Consider the following 25,879-nt stretch of genomic DNA (forward strand, 5'->3'; position numbering starts at 1 on the left):
TTTCCGTGCGAGCTTTTCCCCAGCGCGTAATTGGTTTAGCCAGCTGGAATGTTGACAGCTGAGGATTCCGAGGGTTGACAGTTGACAGGTTAGGAGTTTAGATTTGGCTGCGAGACTTACGCTTGCTTCTGTGTGTTGTCTATAACAATAAATATACTTCTAAAGTTTCTAGGTGTACCCGAGTGCTATATCTTAGCAATAATATCTCTCTTATGCTGGGTAGAAGAGGTAGCTAGATTAAGGTGAAGTTGTGGCATCTGACACTCACTGTTCTCTGATGTCAGGGTGCCACGGTTACCTATGGTTCCATGTTCTCATGGTTGTGTTCTGTACTGTGTTTCCTAGGTGTTAGATGTATTAGTTCAAATGCATGGAGTGGTTATCCTGACTGGCTGTGGCTTGGATGGGTCTTCCTTTCCTTGGAATAAACCTGAACTCCTTCATCACATCTTTGTGTCCTGCGTCATTCTTTCAGCTGCATGAGGATTTTACAGAAGTGACAAAAACAAAATGTAAAATAGAAGTACTTTATTGTGTCCATGGCAATATATAAAGTATTGGACTTCTATAAGTCTACCTACTTACCAGACCGTTTACACTGGTTTCTTTGACAAGTATGCCATCTTTTCTTTCCAGATAGAAACTGAGAGCACTTGCTCACTCAATATCAAATTCCATGCAGCGGTCCAATTACTGAAACATAAGTGTCTGCCTACAAGGTGGACATTTTGTGACTCGGTCCAGTGTTCTCTATTCTTAACTATGTTTGTTGATGAAGTAAACGTTGTACGTCCCTAGCGAAAGTGATCCATTTCTCAGTGTTCTCAAGTAAGATTTTACATCTGATACTAAAGATAGAATGTCCTTTATATTTTCTGAATATTCGTGTAGTGCCTCGTAGTTAACCCCTAACATTGAACTGGCAACACTGTGCCAACTGGTCTTTGTCTTGTAAATAACTGGTAGTGGCCATTCGAGGGGCCCTTTCAGTGAGTACAAAGAAAAGGCCTCTCTTTGACTTCTAGTGGCATGTCTCAATTGTAATATTTTTTTAAAAGCAAACAGTAGTGAACTTAATTAATAAGCCAGAAACTCAATTGTAACTCTGAAGCTCCAAAGACAAAAAAAGGCACACCTTTAATGGAAAAATGTGTCCACTAAGATTTGCGTTATGCTCTGCACAAAGTGTATTTATTTTTAAACTAATCTAATAAGCAGAGAGTATTTTAAGAATGGCGATGCAAGATAAACCCACTCAGCGCAAGCATTCCACTCTTTTATCCGTTCCGCACTACGATGCAGAAGATGCTGCAGGTATCCCCAGACTTGGATTGCGGGCTCACTGCGACTCAGGCATCCAGCTAAACCTCACTGAGGAGGCCTAACTGGGCTGAAAGTTGCTGGAAGTTCAGGTTAGACTGTTAGTCTAGGAGCAAGACCACGGCTGATTTGCTTATGGCTGATCTCTGTCTGGAATGGCATAGTAAATAGTAAATTGATACTTGTATAGCGCACTACTCACCCGCAAGGGTCTCAAGGCGCTTGTACGAATACCGCTGTGGAACCCGTCCTGGCTTTCCCTGTGAGGCGTCCACTCCTGGGCACCCCCAAGGTGGAGGCCAGGCATCATTAGCGCTGTTGGGGTCGTTGTGGAGATTAAGCAAGCTATTGCCCAGAGTTGCAGAGTGGGACTCCATGATTGGAATAGGCACCGAGGCGAGAATTATCAGGTCCGTGGAATTTTTAGCCCAAGACCCGCCGAGGCGGGGAATTGAACCCTGGTCCCGGGCCTGACCTCTGCATCAGGGTCTGCCGCTCTAACCATTGAGCCACACATAGTGGGTGAAAAGGATGGACTGGCATGCCGTCTTATTTTTCTCAAGGGTCAACAGTCATGTAAAGTGATTTTCAAACCTTATCATAACTGTCAGCAGTGGGTTTCTTCTATAGCCTATTTCATTATAAATATGCAGTGTATTTACCTAGGCAGGCAATATTCGGTCTAGTTAGCTAAACCCAAGTACCTTCATCGGCGGGAAAATGCTGTTTGTTTGTTCTTCAGGAACTCCTTGGTAGTGCATGTGTCTTCCCCCTCCCATTCATCTGCCCCGTGTGCTGCTCCCCCTCATATACTCCTCTCCCCCCCCTCAAACACTCCCCTCCTCCCTGCACTCTCCGTGATGCCACCCACCCTTCCCAGCATGTCCCTAAAATCAAAACAGGTACATGTTTCCATGTTTAACTAAAGAGAACATTTTATAATGTTGGTTTTCCTTTATCTTTTGCTTTCCGCATGTTGCATCAAACCCCTGGCTATGGCACACAAAGGTGTTTATGGTGCTGGGGGAGAGGCAGGCCCCTGCTCTCACGTAGGTTGTGTTTCAGATAGAATAATTATAAAAATATGTTTTTCTCTCGGAAACCCATAACTTTGATCCCGATTTAGCTCCACACACCCAATGCCTGGCGCATTTGTTCCTAGAAGAATAGCAAGTAAATGGCAAACCATTTCCTTTAAATACTGACACTTTCTCACAGCTGTTTTACTCTTTTACGTATCTGCAGCTAGTCCTATGTGGTATTGTTAAGGTGCACCTTGTGGATTAAATAGGCTTTTTTAAATGTTGCTCAGAGTTTTCTGTGTTACATTTGAAAAATAACATTCACCATTTATACAGATTGAAAATATTGAATTCATGGTTTATTTTCAAGATTCCGATAGGTTTTTGCTTATTCTCCAATATTTTTTTTCTTTTACTTTTTTTAACACTGCATTACAAAGGCCACTAGTATAAGATTCCAGTACTGAAATGATCTGTACATTCTTAAATATAGAATACGAGATCTGCATGTGATCTACAGTTTGTATTCCAAATCTCAACTTGGACAACCAAACCTTTGCTCACTTGTTGCGCAATGAAGAGGACTAGCTGCTTGAAAACCAACATATTCAATGTATAACACAGCTTATTCTAAAAGAATGTATTAATCACTTTGCTGTGAATGTTTATTATGCTTTTCTTTCCTGATGATATTACTCTAGCCAAAACACAAACGTACTTCTTCCCCATACGAGGGGACAGTCTTTCATGCCTGTATAAGGTGATCACGAAAAGCAGGTTTATCCCACTGCAGGAGTGCTGCAAAAGCATCCCTGTTTGTTTTGCTACCAGAGAGTTAAAAGGATGAATATTTGTGAAGCCACTTTGAAAGTTAATGTAATAGCCTACATTGCTTACACTTGCTTGATATTTGTTGGAAAGGCCACGTTTGCATGGTATTCCCCCTCCCCTTCAAACTGATTTTTATCTTGACTGTGTTTACTGGTTGTAGAACTCTGTGCACTTCCCACTGCTAACCAGTGGTAAAGTCCTCCTTTCAAAATGATCAAACTGGTGTACTCCTCAGTGGTATATGTATTTTACATACAAGTCTCTTGTATGTGGTACAACATGTACCCAGGGCCTGTAAGTTAAATGACACTAGGGTGCGGTAGCACCTATAGTGCCACCCACTACACTGACCGTGTAAAACATGGCTTCAGGCCTACCAGTGTTAACCTAACTGTAGCAGTGGAAAAACTGCAATTCTTGCTTTTAGGTTAAACACTTTTAACAGGTCAAAACCTTTCATTTAAACATTGGGTTACCCCTATGAAAGTCTTGTCATCCACAGGCAGGGTAAATAGTAAATGATCTATAAACATAGGACATGTAATAATTAAATGTTAACATGTCCTTACATTGAAGAGCACCCAAAAGCAAAGTTTCACCCTGGTAGGCCTAGCTGTCCCATGTAGAATATCAGAGTACAGATTAAAAATCCTAATCCTGTATATCAGTAATAGGACTAGCTAGAAAAATAATGAAACAACTATTTTTAATAGTAATTCAAATCCAATCCAATGCAATTGTATTAATTAGTAAGAGAAAGCAATATTTTCCCTGCTTGAAGTTCCTGGTTGTTAAATTTGCATTTGCTCTTCCACTACCCAGTAATCAGCATTTAAATAGCTGTAGAAATAGTGTGAAATGCCTCCCAGGACCAAATAGGCTGACCTGAATGGGCAGAGGTGACTCATATGAACCTCCCATAATGAGTAGGATGGGGACTGTGAGTATCTTTTTTAACATGGCAATTTCAAATTCTGCTTGAATGTCAAATCCAGCTTAACAGATCTGTTAGGTTCTACACATAACGCCCGGGGGTGCAGTTGAAAGTAGGGGAAACAGGATGCCAAAAGAATTCTTGTATAACCACTGCCAGGTTTCTGGAAATCCCTACTTTCATTCTTCCAGACTTCTGTCTCTGGGTTTATTGTAGGTGCAGTGGATGTTTAAACTGAATTTTAGTGCTAGATGTGGGAGTGCACTGGGGTTACCATAGTACACTCCCACAAACACCCCGGAGCTCAATTTTGCTGTGGCCGAAGACCTTCACCATCTTGAAAATTCCCAAAGTGGGTAGGGTTAACCCCTGAAACTTGTACCCCAATTGTTAGGAAATGCCCAGGAGTCATTCTCCTACCCTAGCTTGTGCAGGCCACTTTGGAACACTGCTGACCTGAGGAAGAACAGTGGACTGGACCTGCTGTGTGTGACCTGAGAGAAACCCTGAAGTACTTGACCTGCTCCCTCTTGTACCCAGGAAAGTCGTGGACTCAAAGGATCACAAGGCCGCCTACTGTTCATACTATAGAAATGCATCAAGCTGCAAGAGGCCTTTCCTGCAACTTTGTACCTGAACTTTTATTGTTTTGGATTTTGACTTTCTAACTGTTCTGGCAATTTGGCATGGCATAAATACTTTACACATTGAACTAAATTAAGCCTGTCATCTTTGTGCCATAGCTAACATGGTATAGATCTGTGCTTTTTTTAGTGATTTTAAGAGTTATCCCTGACAAGGGTTGTGAGCCACAGAACCTGTCGCCATTGCCAAAAGACAAGGTAGCTCTTGAGGCCCACACGATGTAAAGTTTCAGACTGTAGACTGCATGGCTATTGTTTCAGTAACCTAGAACTTCATTGCTTAGGCTTCTGGGAGGAGAGCCATTACTCTGTCTGGAATCTCAGATTTCAGAGACATCTCTCAAATTACACGTGCCACAGCATTTGTCTTCAAATCCATGTCTCCCAATGATGCCTCCATACTCATAAAAAAAATGTTTAAGGGTTAAATAGAATAATAGCTTGGATGGGCAAATCCATGATCTGTACTAACTGCAAATGGCGGTTATTCCCCGCATGGATAGATAAAAGGTTTTTGGTGACTAATTGGTATGTGATGAGTCTCCTCAATCTTCCACCAGTCCCTTGATTCCCTTGACTATTCACGTTTGTCAAAGCTCAACCTTGAAAGTGCTGGTTTGCTGGACTTCCCCGCCCATACCTAACGGTGCTATTGCTATCACAAATGGGGTTCTGTTTTTATATACAATATTAGGGACAGCATGGTCTGACCTTCAAAACTTTGTGCAGCCACTTCGGTTTCTATGCTCGATTGCGCTGAAAAGTTTACACTGGCACTTAAATAGGGCATTATTGTTCCTATCTGTAAAGGATGGTAATTTATGACATCTGTTGTACATTTTATATGGCTTTAGTGAGGGAAAAAAAATCTTGCAGAGTTCTATATAGTGGTCATAGGCTTGGATCTTGCTGGCAGAGAGATCTAGATGTTTGCAGCATGCACCGAGAAAGCAGGATCATCAGTAGTGAAGGTGGCAGTTGTGCATTGGAGTTGGGGTGTGCGTGCATCTTTGAATAGCAGGTACTCTTCTTGACATAAGGTGGAAACTGAGCCCAACCTAGAACCCAGCACACACACAAACGGTTGCATGGAATAGCAGAAGCTTAAGTTCGCAAAAATCCTTTCATCCGAGGAAGCAAAGCTAGCTACAATCTCGGCAGAAAAGTCTCCAGCATCATCAGGGAGTTCTTCAACTTCTCAGCTACAGAAAACATCAACACACCTTCCCAAGAACTGTGCAAAGTTCTGGCAGACTTCTTCCACAACAAGATCACCATCTACAAACACTTTGATCCCTCCATTGCCGCTATCCTCAGCCTCCTCGCACCCACAGACGCAAACTCTGACCATCTGATCACTGCTAGGAACCATTCTCGGCACACAGAGCATCACAACCATAATGCAGTCCATCTACATCGTGGCACCCACAGATAACTGTCCCCACCATATGTTCCACGTCAGAAGCAGGACCATCAGCAGTGAACTCACCACCATCTTTACCACATCCATCACCACTACCACCTTCCCCGAAGAATAGAAATAGGCAGACTTCGAACTCCTTCTCAAGAAACCATCTATCGACCACAACAAACTCAAGAACTACCATCTCATCTCTGCTCCCCTTTCCTGCCAAAGTCCTCTAAAAGCCCATCAATTTCCAACTCACTGAATACCTGGAGAACAACGATCTTCTGGACTCATCCCAATCTGGATTCTGCACTAACCACAGCACTGAAGCCGCCTTGATCGCGGCAACCAACATCAGAACCCTCCTAGACCAGGGAGAAATGCCTGCCCTGCTCCTTCTTCACCTCTCAGCTGCATTCAACGCGATGTTCCTCCATACCCTGATCAAAAGGCTGCTACAGATCTGAATACAAGGGAACGCCCTCAAATGGATTGTTTCCTTTCTCACTGGAAGAACCCAGAGAATCAGACTACCAACATTGACTTCGGAACCCAAGAACATCTGTGGCGTCAAGGTTCGTCCTGCAGTCCTACACTGTTAAACGTTTGCATACCTCCCCTTCCCCCTCGCCACATCATCAAAACCCACGGACTGAACATCATATCCTACGCAGACAACATCCAGCTCACCCTCTCTGTATCAGTAAACCCATCCACCATGAAGGGCAGCTTCTGCCTGTGCATGACCAGTGTTCCCAACTGGATGCAATTCAACTGCCTCAAACTCAACAAAGACAAAAAGGAAGTACCGATCTTCGGGAACACCTTCCTGTGGAATAACTCCTGGTGGCCTGCTGAACTAGGACCCTCACCCACTCCAACAGACCACGCCCGAAACCTTGTCATCATCCTGGACTGCAAGCTCACCATAAAAAGCTGAATCACCTCAGTCTCCTCTGCCTGCTTCTTCACTCTTCGAATGCTCCGAAAGATATTTAAATGGGACCCTGTCAACACCAGATGTACTGTCATTCAAACCCTTGTCACCAGCTGCTTGGATTACGGCAGCGCACTCTATGTAGGAAATACCAAACACCTCCTTTAGAGACTGCAGACCATACAGAACTTGGCGGCCAGGCACATAGTTGACCTCCCCAAAGGGACCTATATCACCCCACACCTCAAGAAAAACTGCTGGCTCCCTGTTCACCAGAGATGCCCATTCAAGATAATGCACAACCAAGGACCAGTGTGCCTCAACCAGATGCGCACCTAGAGTAAAATTTCGGGGCGGGGGGCTAAGAAAAAATTTCGGGGACGGCTGATTCTTCAAGCAAAAGGCAGAGTGGAGCTGCACGGGCCGTAAGAAGGGGTGGAAACCATCAAAGCCTCATTAACAAGCAAAAGGTCTTTAAAAGACCTGTGAAGTACTCGGGTGTGGCTGTGTGTACGCCCGGAAAGCTGTCTCATCCCGGGCTGCCTCACACGACAAGGGGGGGTGGTGGGGGTTGCTGAAGCCCTTTGAGTCCAATGGGCGTTGCGCGTCAATTATATATGTATACGTGAAAGAGACACGGGTTTTATTAGAAGTCAAAATTACATCTAAAAGTTCTTTACTCATTTGTATATCTTATATGAATGACACTATTTGTATATCTTGATTTAATGTAGTGATCAATATATTTGAGTAGGATGATGGAGCGCTAATTAACCCTTTCGATGCTGATGACGGAACGGTTCCGTCATCAGCGTCGGTTGAGCTGTGCTGATGACGGAACCGTTCCGTCATGACTCCGCCCGCGCAAGGAGTCAGCATGGGCGGGGAATTCGCGCCGCACGGATGCGGTTAAAACGTCATGTGATCCCAAATGCCCCTTGTTTTTGTATTGTATCCTGACATCCACTTGTTGATCTTAGAAATATAAATAAAAACATTAGTGCTTAACTTCATAAAGCAATCACTCCATTCCTTGTTTGTGTTTCATTGTTGCATGATATGTGATGTGCGTGTCGTTGTCCTGTCTTGTATGGCTTTTTGCTGCATGATGTTATATGTTAACATTTAAATACCCGTGGAGTTTCCATGTACCCTCCAAATTGTATTAGTATGAACAGTCCTAGTTGAGAGTGCAGGACATTTTAAATAATCTGTTGATTAATGTGAGTGGGTGAGTGCGTACACCTGTGCTGGTGACATGGTGTATTGAATGCACATACTAGGATATTGACACCCAGAACTTCCCCAATCTTTAATGATGGCAGAGTTCTGGTACGGTTTAACGTTTGTATTGCTTTGTATAACTAAAACTGAATGGATTGGGACAGAGAATGTGTACTGACTCCAGACTTCATTACTGTTTCCAAAATTAGGCTGATAAAGTATGTTTATTTTTATAGGTACAGAACCCGTACAAACAAAGAAAGTGAGAAAGGTGCCTCCAGGTTTGCCTTCTTCTGTAAGTACTGAGTGTTTTCATATCTTTAATTGAAGTGGGTGGGTCGCACCCGAGATGTTATAAGGCATGGGCAAAGAGGGCCACCGGCTTTAAAGGGCCACCTTTGGAAGGTGATTTCTCTCGATATCACCTCTGTCTATCTCTCAAGCTTAAACTCTCTCCTTCTCCAGTGCAATCTAAAGGATTTTTGTGGCCCCGGGAAAGAGGTTTTGTTTTAGTCAGTTTCTGAAACTGTAAAATAGTTTAATATTTTTTGATATTCTGCTGGCTTAAATTAACACGAAATGGGTGATGCATTTCCAAATCGTTCCGAAATGTGCCCCCAAAATACGTCTTGCCCGGGCCCCAAATCTTTAAAATATATTGCTTCGTGAAGGCCTGTTTTTCCTTGCTGTGCCAGACTAGAGGTGAGCAAACCACTGAAAGCTCGAACCAAAATCCTGTCCCTGGCTCAGCTAGAGGTCTTCTTGAACCTTCGGGCCCAAAACCAGCCTAGCTTTCGTGTGATTTCTGCCTGCCACACACGTGTCCTCTCAGGCTCCAAGAATTAAAGACTAACATTAAACAGCAGGGGTCAGATAGGTGACCCTCTAGTCAGGGTTGAACTACACACTGCGAAGCAACAAGATCTGTGATCAGTTTCAGCTGCCCTGCTCGCAAATTGTATAATCCTGCGCAAATATTTAATTGTACCATGCCCCCTTTTTCTTCATTAACAACTAGAGCAACTTTAAATATGTGATTTCAGAATGTGTGCTGTGATTTAATGGACCTGCTCTAGCTAAAATATTAATTAATGAATTAGCTAATACTTGGCAAATAACGTACCTCTTAGTCCTCAGGGGTAGGGGCAGTAATGTTTCGAAGTTCACATAAAAAACTACAAAAAACAAACCCCTCCCCGTGTAGTTATATAAGCTATTGTCCTAAAGTGAAACACTTCCACTTGTTGAATAAATAAAAATTTTGAATTTTGAGGAGCCTTGCTTGGTGCATGATTCACATCCTAAATATTTGCAAGGCTCCGGTCGTGATGGGCTCTTGGAGCCAGAGCCGACTCTTGGCTCAGCACTCCCTTTTAATTTGCTGGCTCGTCAACCTCAATGACAAACTGGATGAACAGGAGCACCGTACATGGGCTAGCGTCGCGCGCGACGCACGAGGGCTCGCGCCGTGGCCTACCGGTGCCACGCTGGATGAACAGGAGCACCGTACATGGGCTGACCTCGCATGCGACGCACGAGGGCTCGCGCCGTGGCCTACCGGTGCCACGCTGGATGAACAGGAGCCCCGTGCATGGGCTGCCCTCGCGTGCGACGCACGAGGGCTCGCGCCGTGGCCTACCGGTGCCACGATGGATGGACAGGAGCACTGTACATGGGCTGCCCTCGCGCGCGACGCACGAGGGCTCGCGCCGTGGGTTCCCGGTGCCAGATTGGATGAACAGGAGCGCTGGACAGGGGCTGCCCTCACGTGCGACGCGGGAGGGCTCGTGCCGTGTCCTCCACGTGGCAGACTGGATGAACACGAGACTTGCACAGGGGCTACCCTCAAACGATGCTGCACTCCAGAGCAGTGATGTGTGCCTCACTCAGATGTTCTGGGTCTGCCCCCATGTCCCCGTCATCTGAACTCTCTCTTGGGAAGACGGGCTGTCAAAGGAGATCTCGCGTACAGGTCTTTTGATGTTTAATTAGTCATTATGTTGCCGAACAGGAGGACAGACAGAGATTAATAGCCGGGAATCTGAGAAATTTACATTTGTAATAATCCCAGCGGAGCTGCAGACATTAAGATTCGCAGGACACGTACGGCTCAGCTTGCCTCTGCAGGGCTGAGGTTATTAATATGCATAAATCACCAAGTCAGATGCTCATTGTGAAGCCCTGGCGGATTTCAAAGCCTTCATTAAGCCTTCCCCAACTTCAGCCCGGCATCAGGAAGGCTTTCAGGCAACTAGTTTGTTGATCCCTCTTCGCTTGAAAATTTATCCTTTGAGAATAAAGGGCTTTGATGAAAAAGGTTGGATGGGTTTTGGAGGAAAAAAAATCATTAATGGCTGTGATAATCTAATGCTATAGGGGTGTTTGGGGGTATTAAACGTGCTTTATTCTTTAAAGGAAGAAAATTGTTTATAAACGAAACTGCGTTTAAAATCCACGTGAAGTGAAATATCCCAGTAAGTGAAAGATAGCGAGGCGGAGAACAAACAGGGGAGGGGGGCGGGGCGGAGAAGTGTTCTGCTGGCTTGCAGGATGCTCCCCTTTGTTGTGTAAATGGAGGGAAGGCTTTTATTTGGCAGCACTTAACACAGGGGCGCAGGTGCGCTCGGATGAGTCAGACTCCAGGCGCAGTGGTCTGAATCAGACATCCTGCGCGGGCGGCGGCGCGCGCGCAGACAAGGGGCCACGCGGGCATGCTCTTTTCAGACTGCCTCGCGGCCTGGCTGTGTTTTGATGTTCTCTGAAAGCTGCACTCGGGACCGACGCTGAAATCCTGTTTTTCGCCTTGTTTTCATCGCCGTGTGTGCGTGTTTTCCCCCCCCAGTCTCGGGCAGCTGTGCTCGGAACCTGCAGCCTACCTGGGAGACGCACTTGCAGCTTCAGGCGCGGCGCGAGGCCTCTGCTTGCATAAGCACCGGGGTCCCAGCGGAGGCCCCGAATTGCTTAATAAACACAACCAGCTCAGCGGCCCCGGCGCCTATTCCCGCGGCCGGGAATATGTTTGTGAGTGGCTAAAAATAGGCTTGCAATTTGCATTTTAACAGTTGTGCGCCATGAAAGGATGGTGCATTCTGCGAAATTGGCACAAGCATCAAATGCAATAAGCAGGAATATGTGACAGGACACTTTTCATCTCATGGAACACGAGGCGCACAGGCGAACCGCAGTCTTTTCTGGCCTTGGCCCGGTACTTAACATATAAAGAAAATTGTTATCCTTTTTAATGCAATTGCTTAACTTGTCTTTTGTCTATACCTTTTATGTGTTAATTACCCATCTCCATGGATGTGGATAACATATGTGCAGCAGGTCATCCTCTGTCACACACATGCTGCTGCTCTGCTGGCGGCAGGACACCGGTGTGTCATATTGATTCCTGCATTGCGGAATTGTAAATGTATTCCAAGTATTCAAGGCGTCAATAATTCTGATCATTGTAAAAGAGCAACCCTGTTCATATATTTTCTTGATTTTAGATTGGCTGGCAGGCTATTAGCAGGATTAGTTTGAATGAGATATGCGTTTCATAATGCTGAATAATAGACGGCCGTACATGTGTCCGTAATTCAAGTCTATCCCCAATGCACTCCGCACATCATGGGTACTGCTCCTTACTTCCTCACGCAAATATTTTTAGGCGTTCTCCCACACATACAACAGTTTCTTAGCGGTTGCCTTAGCCATTATTGTGGAGTCATCCAGAAGGAATTGTTTAAAAAAAATTCTTATGGAACTTTTTGAGAAGACTTTGTAATCACCTATCATTTGTACAGCGCTTGTATCCAAAGTAGTTTAGATTACATTGAATTGTTTTTCATTTTTACCAGCCTTTGAAAACTGTAACTTGCTGAATTGAGTTTGCTGAAATTCGAAAATGCAGATCGTACTCAGATAGCAACATGTGCTGAAGTTGTTCTCTGGGCCATCCAAGATTTCGCTGCCCTGCCAACAAGGTATTCCTTTGAAAGGTGGGTGGTACTTGATAAGCATAGCCAGGCCGCGCCCAAGAAGGGCTACTATTCCGCCTCACCTGCACAATATGAGGCCCACATAATGGAAAAGGAGGAGGAGAACAAGGCTTTATCCATCGCTCTAGGAAAGTGAACCTACCTACACAAGTAACAAACCAGGGACAGAGTCCCGGCTGGAAAAAGAAAGGGGTACTATATCCTTGTTGGTGCTGAAGAATGCTACCGACCCTCTGGGCGCAAGTGGGCTGAAACATGTAGACCTAATTTTTTTCAAATCCTACGATGTGGGAACAATTTACACATCCCTATGCACATCTACTGTTTTTAACCTTACCCCCTCCTAGGTACTATCAAATTTCGCTTACTGTAGGTAATTTGAGATATTTTATCTTGTAGTGGATCCAACTTAATCTCCTTGAAGAAAGATATTACCTCCTGGTGCACGCTAAGACCTGATGATGAAGCTATCAACCACCAGTACGTCCGTGGCGAAAATATGCAGCTGACCGAAAGTAGTTGTTGAGGGTCCCACAGACTTCTCCTCTGGGATCCTCCCAGATATTTTGATATTTTTTGATCTAGACCAAATGGCCGTTCGCTGGACAAGATCAAATGCTTCAGAGGCTGGACTTTCCTACTGAAACTTTGAAATAACTTGCTTATATTCAGAAAAGGTCTTAACAAACTCATCTTCTGATCAGACTATGGTCCTGGCCCTTCAGTAGGTGTACTGAAGATCATACATTAAATGTGGGTAGGTGCCACCTAAGAGGTTTATAAAGTTTTGGACAGACTATAAAGACTTTTTACATTCTGTTACCACACACAGAGTCTAAGTATAACCTGCTTGCTCTGGACTGCTTATCAAACCTTACCACCTTTATTTCTCCTTGAACACTTAACATGTTTTGATGTTTTCTTTAGTGTCTAGAGTTCAGGAGCCCATATGGCGTCGCGGTCACGAAGGTTGAAGATGCGGAGGATGAAGGGCCGGGCAGGGCCTCCAGGGGGGGGTCTGGGTGCCAGGGATCGATGGGCTTGTTCTATGGCCAACCAGGGGGAGAGTTTCTCCGCAGGCATCCAGGAACGGATCCAGGTTTCCCGGAAGTTAGCTACAGGGCCCTTCTCCACCCCTCTGGAAATCCCAGGAGACGTAGGTTGTTCCTGCGGGCCCGGTTTTCGGCATCTATCACCCTGTGATGGAGGTCCAACGTCAGTGTCTGAAGGCGGGCCACTTGGGTCTTAAAGGTGGTCAGGTCATCCTCCGTCGTGGATATACGGGACTCTGCTTCGGTAATGTGCGCTGTGGCGTTTCTATGGTCCTGCTGGATGAGAGCCATATCCACTCTTACTTCCCCAATTTTAGTCTCCACCGACGCCTGGGAGGTGCTGATCACCTGGAGGATTGTAGATAGCTCCCCTCCCTCCGCCCCAGACGGAGGCGTAAGCCCAGCCCCGGAGACGTGGTTCAACTTGGCGAATTGGTCCATGCGCATCTGGGATGGGGGGACCGGGGCCTGTGAGTTCTTCCCCCTGACCATGGTTGCTCCGGGCAGGCGTGGGTCCGCGAGGAGTGTCCCAGCTGCAGGGGCTCTGTTCGACGGGTCGGGCTGTACGGCCTCTCAACTGAGTCAGGTATCCGGCCAATTGCAGACCTCCGGGTCTCACTTCAGCGTGGGTGGAGAAGCACAAGGAGCCGGGCCGCGGGGAAAGCAAGAGGGGGCCAGCTATTCCTGCCTCCGGTGACAGAGCCAGTGGGGGACCCCCAGACGGGCGTCCCTGTCGCCGAGCCGGTTGGTGGTGGGCCCAGTTCGGGTTTAGGGGGCAAAGCAGCACCCCGGCAGCGCGGGCCAGGCATCCGGCACCGACATTCACGCCGCCCGGGCCCTGAAAGAACAGCAGTATCAGCGCCTGGGTGGTTGCAGTGGTCCAGTGAGGCGTTCCTGGGCCCCCAGTCACGCAGCAGGCAGATGTGGTAAGCAGGCGGCAGCGCGGATACAGGGGCAAAGGCTCGGGAGACAGGCAGCAATGAGTATGTTGCGTTGAGCAGCCCAGGGTCCCCGGGGGTCAATGAGGCAGGGGGGGCCCGGGCCGGCTCCCCAAGGGACGGAGAGCCAATCCGTGGACAGGCAAGGTCTCCAGTGCTGTGTTGAGGGTGCAGGGCGCCCAGTCTCCCAGCCCGGGTTGGCCGTCCGCGGGAGAGACCCCCAGGGGGCCCCCACCCGACCCCCTCCTCACCTCCATCAGTCCCACTCCGCTCCAATCATGGCGGGTGCTCGGCAGGGGCCCCCAAGAATTCGTCTCCCTTAGAGGCTGGTCAGATATGTCATCAGGGCCCACGCGGGATGCTGGGGCCCAGATGGGGTGCCCCATGGGGCCTGCGATGGTGGCGACACAGTCCGGCCCTCAAGCCTCGCAGTCCCGGCGTCCTGCACACGGTGGGGCCAAGGGGAGCTCCGCGTCTTCAGGAGCGTCCTCCACTTCACAGCGGCCCCGGGTAGCAGCAAGTCATCAGGCAGGGCCGGAAGGCCAACCAGCGAGGAGGCCGGGGACCGCCCAGGGCGGGGGCCCGGCAAAATGCCCAGATGATGCGGCCTCAGCAGCACGGCAGCCCGGTTGGTCCCGCAGGTTCGTGATAGGGCGGGGGTGTCCCGTGGGAGGTGGTTCGGGGGCCCGCCACTGCCGGTGTTATGCGCAGGGCCCCCGGGCCTCTCAGCCATCTCCTACGGTTCCCGGCGGGGCCGGAGAAAACCCCCGAGACTCAGGTAGGCTCCTCCTCCCAGCCGCCAGTCCAGGCAGAAAGGCGCAGCGGCACCAGGCAGAATCCCTCGTCTGGCAGGGCGGAGGTAATATGCCACGTTACCCGCCCGTTCAGCAGGGCCGGAGAGTCCACTGGACAGTTAAGAAGCACCTGCCGCAGCTCTCGGGGACAATCCGCCTCGTCGGCTTACTGCGGGCCGCCATCTTGCCGATCTCGCGGCCGTGAGGGGTCGAGTTGGGGGAGGCGCCAGCAGACCGCCAGGAGACCCCCAAAGAACCCAGGGGATGCCCAACAGCCAGGAGAGTTCGGAGTTTCGTCCGCCGACTAGAGCGGATGCAGGGTGGGTGACGGGTGAAGGGTCCAGAGCACTCTTAGAGTAGGACCGCCATCTTGACGCCCTAGGCCACGCCCTCTAGAGTTTTAAGAGCTAGTCTTATGAGCAGGTTGGCAATAAGGAAGATGTAAACATATTTTTTCTACTACTCTTACACCTTGTACAACCTTAAGACTTGTAAAGAGCATCATAAAATCACCAGAATTAGACAGTTCAGTCTCCTTGGCACGTTTCAGTGCAATGTGTTCAGCTAAAGAAAACATGAATGTAATATGTAAACGTAGACATGTATACAGTTTGTCACTTATACTGTCCTTCCATTGCATGTGCAAATTCTGTGCAAAAGCCCCCACCTGCCTTTTGGAAAAATATTCAACATGCATTTGCATCTTTTTACCCTCAAAGTGCATCCTTTTGCAATTATTGTCCTTTTTTGCCCATGTACAGGAATAAGGTAGTCATCCATGGCATTTGGAATGACATTACTCCCCATTTCATTAGAACCCCAATGCTTACTCATTTAGATCTTTGCTTGACTGGCAAGTATGATCTGTCTCTCACAGAAAAGCAACTATACCCTAACTTAATTGCACAACAAACCTTTTTTTAAATTACTTTTTAAAAAACCAATCCATTTTCTTATTTGTTTCTTAAATTAAGCATATTTTATTCAAATACCACTACCTTCTCGGTTTTCTTTGATCTGACTTAATAGTGGAAGATGGACTTGTTACCAGTTCATTAAAATATACATAGAGTGGGCTTTGGTTGCATCATAACCAGTATTACTCTCTCAATTCATGTTATTAGATGTATACCTTTCCGCCCCCTATAGAGTGTTTGCATTTGAATGTATGAGGGACTGTTTTACATCTCAAAAGTAGACTGTGTCAGCACATATTTAATTATTTATCTCATAGTTTAATTGCATATAGAAAACAATCGTTAGTAGTTTTCAGTGCAGCTGGTCTTTTTCTTAAAACTTAGTCAGGATCCAAAGTGCAACCCAGACCTTTTAGATTTGCTAGTTTCTGTTTGAGGCCAAACTAGCGTGATGGGACATGATTCATTTATAGTCAGTACCTGAATACATTCTATTACTATTTAGTTGTTTACACCACCACCACTTGCTGGGAAATTAATGTTTGACTCCTTTGTGCTTGTATCGACTACACATTAAGCCGGAATTAGAAAACCTGCGTACCTTTTGATTATTTTAGGATTCTAGCTGTTGGTAGGAAAAGAACAAAATGAAGCTGAGTAAAACAGTTCCATGTTCCTTTTCGAAGAGCCTTCTGCAGTTATGAGGTGATTTTCTGTGGATTAAATAGTTGAAGTATTGGGGCTTTTAAGGGTAAAAACGCCCCGTTGCAGTAATCGTCCTAATAAAGCAATATTGCAAAGCAAATGGAAATTCCAAGTAACATGACTTGTTTATTTTCTTTGGATTACTGTGGACAACTGCGTGGTACACCATTGTTGCTTATTAATTTGTGTTTTTATCATTCAGTTGTTACTCACGTTAAATTGATTTCACTCTGACTTGATAGTTGTTGAATATGGTAATTGCCATTATCAAATACTATTTTCACAGAAACAATGAAACATTGCATCTGAGAATCACAGCCTTGCAACCTACAATCGCCCCGTCCTGATGCCCACATCAAGGTTTTTTGTGCAAATCTGAAGTTTCCTGTAACCACCCAAAGTATCAGTGGTAGTGTCTACCACAAGTCTCACTTCTTTCTTATGTGAAGACCTGACACACTAGTATATCGTCTCACTACCTCTGCTCGACTTTCACCAGTCGTCCTACTGTCTAATGGACTGTTTCAGAAAATCGCTTTACTGGAATCATCCATATAGGGAAGTAGATAGTGTTGAAACTATATCACCACGCCCCAGATTGTGGTGTATATTTGTGTGTGTATGTGTGCGCTTGCATGTGTGTATAAAAATTTTAAATAACCGACAATGAGAAGGGTATATTCTCTGCCTAGGTTTCGTCCAGTCTGACCTATGTGGTAAGCCAGCAAGTTTTGCCAGCCGCTGACTGCTCAGACCTTGAGGTGGTGACTCTCCCTAGTGAAACAACTGTAAGTTACTATACCATCGGAAAACCGAACCCTTTTCATGTTAATGAAGTACTTGGTTCATGTTCTCAATATTGCCAGTAGAAGGTGATAAAAGAATAGCAATAAAGTTGTATACAACAATTGTTTTGAAGGTTTAGCCTCCTGCTCATGCTTCTTTCTGTTCTTCTGTCCTGTGGACTTAGCCATCACCCTCAAGGGGGAAAGCTTTCCCAGTCCGTTGGCCATGATCAGCATACAGAATTTCAGGTTGTGTCGTAGTTGTCAGTATCATGTCATCTATTCCCATTAAGTGTTTTCTGTCTGGATGCTTACACTAGTTCTGTCCCTAGGTTTCTGGCCATGGTGCTCAAAGCTAGGATGAGAAGCTTGTATTTGATGTATTGGTTTTTTAGTATCAGTGTGATGTGGTGTCTCATGTTTGGTATGAAACCGATATGGGTGCCACCGGACTGTCCTGAGCTACACTTGAAAAAGGGTTCTAAATAAGATACATTTTATGACTGACGAAACCATGGATAGGAGGGCCAAATTATTTATATGCCTTATATTCGTTCCTTTACTCCCTTTTCCTGTGTTTGCAGTGAACTAGTTAAACTATGAAAACGTAAGCTTATATCACAAAAATAATTGATTCCTCGTCTGTTATTGGTATTCTGCGTAGGCGAGTGAGGAGTGCAGACAGCCTACTATAGACATATTTGATGAAACCATAGTATTTATTAACATTTAATTGTACATGTGTACATGGTGGGGTCTCAAAAATTGTGTTTATAGAATTCGGGTGGCGTTAAAAACTCAGCATGCGTTTTACAAACCGGATTATTTTTTTGAATGATCTAGGTCCCTAACTTCAAAACATTTGCAATTAGATATTTTTTTTGTGTTTTATCTTTTGGACATCTAGAGTAAAGTTATCAACAGTAGTTGTTTATGTGCTTCACTATTCGTTTAATATTTCTGAAATAGGAAGGTTAAGAATTTCTCTGTGGCATGAATATCTTGTTTTTGTTTCCAGCCAATGTGCTGGCTAAATTGCTGGATGTAAGTCTGACTGAAAGACCTCATTTGTGTTGTTGTCATCCAGCTTAGTAACTTTAAATGTTTTTTTGGGGGGGAGTTTTGTGAAACGCTAGGTGTGGCCATTAAGATAATACAGATCATCCTTTTGTAGGTTTGTTGATTGCTCAGATGAGCAGATGCTGAAACAGATATTCATATGTTCTTAATGAGGTTCCAATGTCTACAGCTATCCTGTCTGTGGTATTGCTTGATTAGTGACTTGCTCCTGGTAAAATGCTGCATGGTGTCCTTCGATGTTTTTTGTTTCACTTGATAGGACAATTTTTACCGAGTGTAACACAATTAGAAAAAGTATCAAATACTTCATAGCGAACAGTCATCATATCATCCTTGCCTTTGTTGTGATTTGCGACAACCCACCACGTAAAAGCGGCTAGTAGTAAGCAACGTGATTACAAGAGTAAATGTAGAGTACATGCACACACACAATGGATGATTTATTAATGTTCTATTTTATATGGTTCCTACTACTCCCAAAAATAAAAAAAATCGTAAGTTTTTGCAATTGAAACTTTACCTCCACTCCATATGATTGTTTACGAGGAGAACTATGCACACTTCTTCTTATTCACGCATAATTCTTATCTCTGCCCCAACATCTCATAACATTTTAAAATAGTTTAGAGAGGGGTTCTGTAGAGCGGTTGAGGGGCAGATCGTCTAAGGACTCAAGTCGCAGGTAACTGGAGTAAAAAATAGCTCAATGCTCCCCTTTGAAAACAGAAGTTCTAGAGATCGCTACAGAATATCCTAATATTTGTCACTAGAAATATATTTTGAAAGTGAGAAGCAATTAAAGTTTTTACGAGCCATTTCCAATTTTGTAATAAACAAAATAACTCATGAGTGGTTTTTGTGTGCGTTTTTTTTCTAATAAAGTGTTCAAATTTCAGTATGGAACCTTTTAACTGTACGCGTTTTTTTTGTAATTGGCACAGGGTCTGTCTTAAATTAGGACTCACTACCACGTGACTCTGCTACATTTCTTGAAGCAGTGCTGAATGGTGAGGATTCACTATTGACTCGTCTGATCACACCAGGTGAGCCAGGCTTTGTCTTAAGCCGGCCCCACTGCCCAGCCGTGACTGGAGCCCTGGCCCATACTCTTGAAATACCCCGGCCCATGTTTGCTGTTGTCCTCTCACAGATAATCTTATGAAAGGAGCATAGAATGTGTCATTGTACTGTGGTATACAATATACCCTCCCCACTTTACGTCACAATTCGAATACATCAGCAAGCAGGGTCAAAGGAAATGTAAATGAAATGTTACAGTAAAAAGAAGTAAATATGGTGTGCATATCGCGAACGGAAATGGGTTGTTTATGTGGATTGGCCGGTTGCTTGTGGGGTCAGTCACTATTAATGCTACCCTGTGGCTTAGGTTTAGAGAGTGTAGATGTTGAAGGCTGCCCAGAAACAGCTCAAAACTACACAATCCCAAGCCCTGCTTGGATTTTTATTTAATCGCATTCTATATCAGCGCGAATGGAAAGTAAAATTTTCATGGCTGGGAATGGCAATGTGACAGATAAATAAATGTCAGGTTAAGCAATATGTGTGCCCCAAGGCAGGTGATTGCGAGGTTTTTGACAGTTATTGTTCATGATGATGCTGATTGATTTACTACGAAATGGGCAGTTAGCTATGGTAAATTGTGTTTTATGACTTCATCGTCAACTCAAAATTTACTCTGGTTTATTTTGTGTGGTTTAGTTCCCCTCTATCAAAAACATCTACATTATTCAAAGTTATACATCTACAGTTCCATATGGTTCTGTTTGGAAGCCAATCTTCAAAAAAGCATTATGAAATCAAATCTGGTTACTTACAGCTGTTACATCAGAACAATGGAAAACACAGCTTTGAATGTGTTGGTCAACCAGTCACTGATCCACCTCTTCCCAGCGGTATGTGGGGACCCAAAGGACAAGGTAGCATGGTTGACGAGTTGGTTGTCCTACTCATACCCTTTCTTGGGTCGCGGCAGGCCGTTGATGGACCTGCTAGTGTCACAAACTGCTGCTTTGCCGACCTACAGCTGTGAAGACAGCCTCTGAGTGGTATGCAAAGATCCAGTAGGAAGAAAGCACATGGAAAGGGCTGCACGTCACCAGGAAATGTGTGTGTGTGTGTATGTATGTATGTATGTGTATATATATATATATATATATATATATATATATATATATATATATATATATATATATATATATATATACTTACACTTACTTGAGAGAGGTGTGTGGTTCCCCCATGACTCCTTTTCTGCTGCATAGGTCATAGACAGGATCAGCTCCTTCGCGAGAGTTCACTCTACAATGCTCTTAGGGGCTTCCAAGTGAAGTCTTGGGGAGGGGAGAGGATGTGGTCCCTCAGCTAGACTGCCGACTTTGGTGCTGGAAACCAGGGTTCGAGCCTCGGGTCGCTTCCACATCCTGTGATTCCGGGCAAATCACTTAATCTCCCTGTGCCTGAATGTGTAATGTAAATACGGTGCTAATGTAAAGCGCTCCAATACCTTCGGGTTGAGTTCGCGCTATATAAATATGCAAAAAAAAAGTCAGACATCTTGGGCTTCTCTCTGGTTGTCTATGGTATTAGCTGGAACCAGTCATTGGAGATCAACCCTGCTATTTTTAGTTGCCAGTTTGTTATTGGATTGTATAGAAATTGCAGTTATATAGCGCTTACTACCCCTGACCAGGCGTCAAATCGATTTTTCGGCGAACAGCACGCTACTCCAGGACCCATAGAGGATTAGTGTTGAATTAGTATAGTGAAACATGAAAGCAATTATAAGTGGTGGATCAATCAATTAATCAGTCAATCAATCATAGTACTTGTAGAGCATGCTACTTACCCGTGAGGGTCTCAAGGCGCTGAGGGGAGGGGAGTGCTGCTACTGCTCCAAGAGCCAGGTATTGAGGAGTCTTCTGAAGGCGAGTAGGTCGTGGGTCTGCCGTATGTGGATAGGGAGGGTGTTCCAGGTCTTGGCGGCGAGGCAGGAGAAGGATCTGCCGGCGGAGGTCGTTCGTTGGATGCGGGGGACAGCGGCAAGGGCGAGGCTGGCGGAGTAGAACTGGCGGGTGGGGGTGTAGAAGCTGAGTCTGCTGTTCAGGTAGGCTGGTCCGGCTTTGTGGAGTGCTTTGAGTGCGTGGGTGAGGAGCTTGAAGGTGATCCTCTTGTCGATGGGGAGCCAGTGTAGGTCTCTCAGGTGGGGGGTCATGTGGCTGTGGCGGGGAAAGTTGACGATCAGTCGGGCGGAGGCGTTTTGGATGCGTTGTAGTCGTCGTAGGTGTTTGGCTGGGATTCTTGTGTAGAGTACGTTGCCGTAGTTCAGTCTGCTGCTGACGAGGGCCTGTGTCACTGTTCTTCTTGTTTTGGTCGGGATCCACTTGTAGATCCTGCGGAGCATGCGGAGGATGTTGTAGCAGGAGGAGGAGATGGCGTTGACCTGTTTAGACATGGAGAGGGAGGAGTAGAGGATGAATCCTAGGTTGCGTGCATGGTCGGTGGGTGTTGGTACAGTTCCCAGTGGGGTCGGCCACCAAGAGTCGTCCCAGGCTTGTCCGAGTTCAGCTTCAGACTGCTGCTTCTCATCCTGTCGGCGACGGCCTTCATCCCTCGTGGAGGTTGGTTTTGGCGGAGCGTGGGTCCTTGGTGAGGGAGAGGATGAGCTGAGTATCGTCGGCATAGGAGATGATGTTGAGGTAGAGATGGCGGGCCACTTGTGCGAGGGGGGCCATGTAGATCTTGAACAGCGTCGGGCTGAGGAATGAGTCCTGGGGGACGCCGCACATGATTTTGGTGGCTTCAGATCGGAAGGGTGGGAGGCGGACGCTCTGGGTTCTGCCAGAGAGGAAGGACGTGGTCCAGTCAAGGGCCTTCTTTTGGATTCCGGCCTCTAGGAGGCGTGTCTTTAGAGTGCGATGGCAGTCGTGTCGAAGGAGGCCGACAGGTCCAGGAGGATGAGGGCTGATGTTTCGCCGTTGTTTAGTTGGCGCCTGATGTTGTCTTTGGTGGCGATTAGGGCTGTCTCGGTGCTGTGGTTTTGTCTGAATCCGGACTGGGACGGGTCCAAGATGTTGTTGTCTTCCAGGTGGCAGGCCAACTGTCTGTTGACTATTTTCTCGATGATCTTTGCCGGGACCGGGCGCAGGGAGATGGGTCGGAAGTTGTTGAGGTCCTTGGGGTCCACCTTGGGCTTCTTGAGGAGGGCGTTGATTCGGCGTGTTTCCAGCTTTCCGGGAATGGCGCTGTTTCGAAGGAGATATTGATGACCTTCCGTAGTTCGGGTGTGCGATGGCCGCGTCTGCTTTGTTGAATACGTGGTGTGGGCACAGGTCTGACGGAGATCCTGAGTGGATGGAGTTCATGACCTTGCGTGTCTCGTCGTCGTTGACATTGGACCAGGAGGTCAGTCGGATGGCGCTGGTGGTGTTCACAGGGAAGGTGGAGGTGGAGTCTTGACGTAGTCGGGGCGGTCGTGGTGTCGTGGATGTCAGCGATCTTGCGGTGGAAGAAGATGGCTAGTGAGTCGCACAGTTCTTGTGAGGGCGGGATGTCGTTGGCGCTGGGGTTTGAGAGTTCCTTTATGATGCTGAAGAGCTCTTTGCTGTTGTGTGCGTTGTTATCCAAGCGGTCTTTGAAGGAGGATCTCTTGGCTAGTCTGATGAGGTGGTGATGTCTTCGGGTGGCGTCCTTGTGGGCTGTGTGGTTGTTCGGTATGCGTTTGTGGCGCCATATTTTCTCCAGTTTCTGGCATGCACGTTTGGAGGTCTGGAGTTCGTCGGTGAACAAGGTGGCTCTCTTTCTGGCGTGGTTGTTGGAGGGTTTCTTGAGCGGGGGGAGGGTGTTGGCGCAGTCGTCGATCAACTGTCTGAGGTTGCGGTCTGCGGTGTCCGGGTTGGTGGGGTCGTGGGTGGGTTCTGGGCGAGGGTGGTGATCAGCCGGTCTTCGGTGACTTTGCTCCAGCAGTGGCAAGGCAGCTGTTGGGTGCAGTGGTACGTGGCTGGTTTCTCAAAGGTGAAATGGATGCAGCGGTGGTCGGTCCAGTGTTGAAGGCGACGTGGGTTCCTGTGGAGATGGGGTCCAGGATGTGGCCGGCAGCGTGGGTGGGTGCGTGACGAGTTGTCTGAGGCCGAGGTTGTTGATCAGGGTGGTGGAGTTGGCATCGTTGTTGTTCTCGAGGTGAAAAATCATGTCCCCGAGGAGGATGTAGTCCATGGAGGCGAGTGCGTGGGTGCTGGCGAGGTCAGCGATGGAGTCGCTGATCTGAGCCCAGGGTCCGGGGGGTCTGTAGATGAGTGTTCCTCTGAGGGTGGTGTTGGGGTCGGTGTGGATCCGGAAGTGCAGGTGTTCGGCGGCGTTGAGGGTGTCGTCGGCGGCGACCTTGAGGGTGGACATGTGGATGATGGCTATTCCTCCTCTGGTTCCGTTGGCGTGATCCCTGCAGGTGATCTTGTAGCCGTCCGGGATGGCTATGTCAATGTCTGGCGCCGAGGAGTCGTAACACCAGGTCTCGGTCAGGAAGGTCATGTCTGGTGCGGAGGTGTAGAGCAGATCCCAGAGCTCGACGGCATGCTTGCCTGCGGAGCGGGTGTTGAGGAGTATGCAGCGGGGGTGGTTGGGTCCAGTCCTTGGAGGTTTGGTGGTTCTGTTGCAGGTGAAGCTGCAGGCGTGGCAGGAGAAGGGTCCGTTAGTCCGTTTTGGGGTGGCCTGGAAGGAGGTGTGGTTTTGGCCGGCGTTGAGTGTGTGGAGGCTGCTGGCGTCGTAGTGGATTCTGGTGTTGTGGCGTTTGCGGGGTCCAGGGGTTCTGGCGATGGGCGTGGTCCAGGCACAGACTTGCGCAGACGGGCTTGCCTTAGGCGCAGCTGCTGCCATTATAAGGGGAGCTGGGAGGGAGGAGAAGCTGGGAGGCGGGTTTGTATTTATATAGCTACCCCCGATGGGTTTTGAAGCGCTTCTTTAGCGAGTAGCACTTTACTCTGGAACCCATAACGATTAGTGTAGAATTAGTATGGTGATACATGAAAGTAATTTGAGGTGTGGATATGTTAGTCCGTTATTTGAATTGAGAAGGCTTGGAATTGAGAAGTGTGCCAACTTTTGCTACCGTTCCCATAGCTACTAAAACTGTAGTGGTTAAAACGAATTAACATTATGTAAGGACATTACATTCACGTGTTTCAGTAGAAAATAAATCACTTGATATGAGACGAATTCTACAAGAAGCAGCTTGTAATTGCATTAAATTACCTTAAAAGTTTGTATTTGCTTAAACCTTAATCAGTTGCTGGAGCTCATCTAATTTCCAGAAGGTGAAAAAACAGGAAGTTTAGTCTGTCCGCAGAAAAGTTGCTCATCTCACCCAGCCAGATAACGAGAATAAAAGGGGGTACTCTTTATTTGTGAAAAATTTCTTTTACGCATAAGTGAACCTAAGTGTCCAGCATACAAAAATAGTTCAGATACAGGAGCTGGGAGAAGTAACAAATCCGAGAGGAACTCATGTAAAGCAAGCGAAGTTGGTTGTGTATTTAGAAGAAACGCACTTGATCATCTAGTCAAGTCAAGTCAAGTCAGAGAATTTATATAGCGCACTACATACCCAGAGGGTCTCAAGGCGCTAATGAGGGGGAGGAGGATTTACTTGTCAAATATCCACGTTTTAAGTTGCTTTCTGAAAGCTAGGTGGTTCTGGGTAAGGCGAAGGTGAGTGGGGAGTGAATTCCATGTTTTAGCAGCCAGGTAAGAGAAGGATCTGCCTCCCATGGTGGTCTTGTTGATGCGAGGTACAGTGGCGAGGGCTTGGCTGGAGGAGCGTAGTTGGCGGGAGGGGGTGTAGAAGGACAGTCTTGAGTTGAGGCATTCTGGTCCGATGTCGTAGAGTGATTTGTGTGCGTGGGTTAGCAGTCGGAAAGTGATTCTCTTATTGACGGGAAGCCAGTGGAGGTCTTTCAGGTGACCAGAGATGTGTTAGTTGCGTGGGATGTCTAATATGATTCTGGCTGAGGCGTTTTGGATTCGTTGGAGTTTCTTTTGGAGTTTAGCGGTAGTGCCTGCGTAGAGGGTGTTTCCGTAGTCCAGTCGGCTCGTGACCAGAGCATGGGTGACTGTTTTCCTGGTTTCGGAGGGGATCCAGCGAAATGTTTTTTTGAGCATGCGAAGAATGTTGAAGCAGGATGAGGATACGGCGCTGACTTGTCTGTTCATTGAAAGTGAAGAATCCAGGATAACGCCTAGGTTCCGTGCGTGGTCTGTCGGGATGGGTGCTTTTCCAAGGGCTTCCGGCCA

General features: G+C 46.7%; 1 protein-coding gene across 11 annotated transcripts in view; it reads left to right on the forward strand.

Moving 5' to 3' along the window:
* Positions 1-25,879, forward strand: part of TCF12 (transcription factor 12) — an 864,399-nt gene that overhangs the window by 548,200 nt on the left and 290,320 nt on the right. For 6 of the 11 annotated variants that reach the window (XM_086958370.1, XM_086958363.1, XM_086958368.1 and 3 more), the window contains exon 8: positions 8,557-8,615. In XM_086958370.1, the coding sequence (XP_086814496.1) occupies positions 8,557-8,615 (59 nt within the window). Of the gene's footprint in view, positions 1-8,556; positions 8,616-17,404; positions 17,501-25,879 lie in introns of all 11 variants that reach the window. The other 5 variants (XM_086958361.1, XM_086958366.1, XM_086958359.1 and 2 more) reach the window with 1 other exon arrangement.

This window comes from Lissotriton vulgaris, chromosome 2_1, assembly GCF_964263255.1.
Source record: "Lissotriton vulgaris chromosome 2_1, aLisVul1.2, whole genome shotgun sequence".
Lineage (NCBI taxonomy): Eukaryota > Metazoa > Chordata > Amphibia > Caudata > Salamandridae > Lissotriton > Lissotriton vulgaris.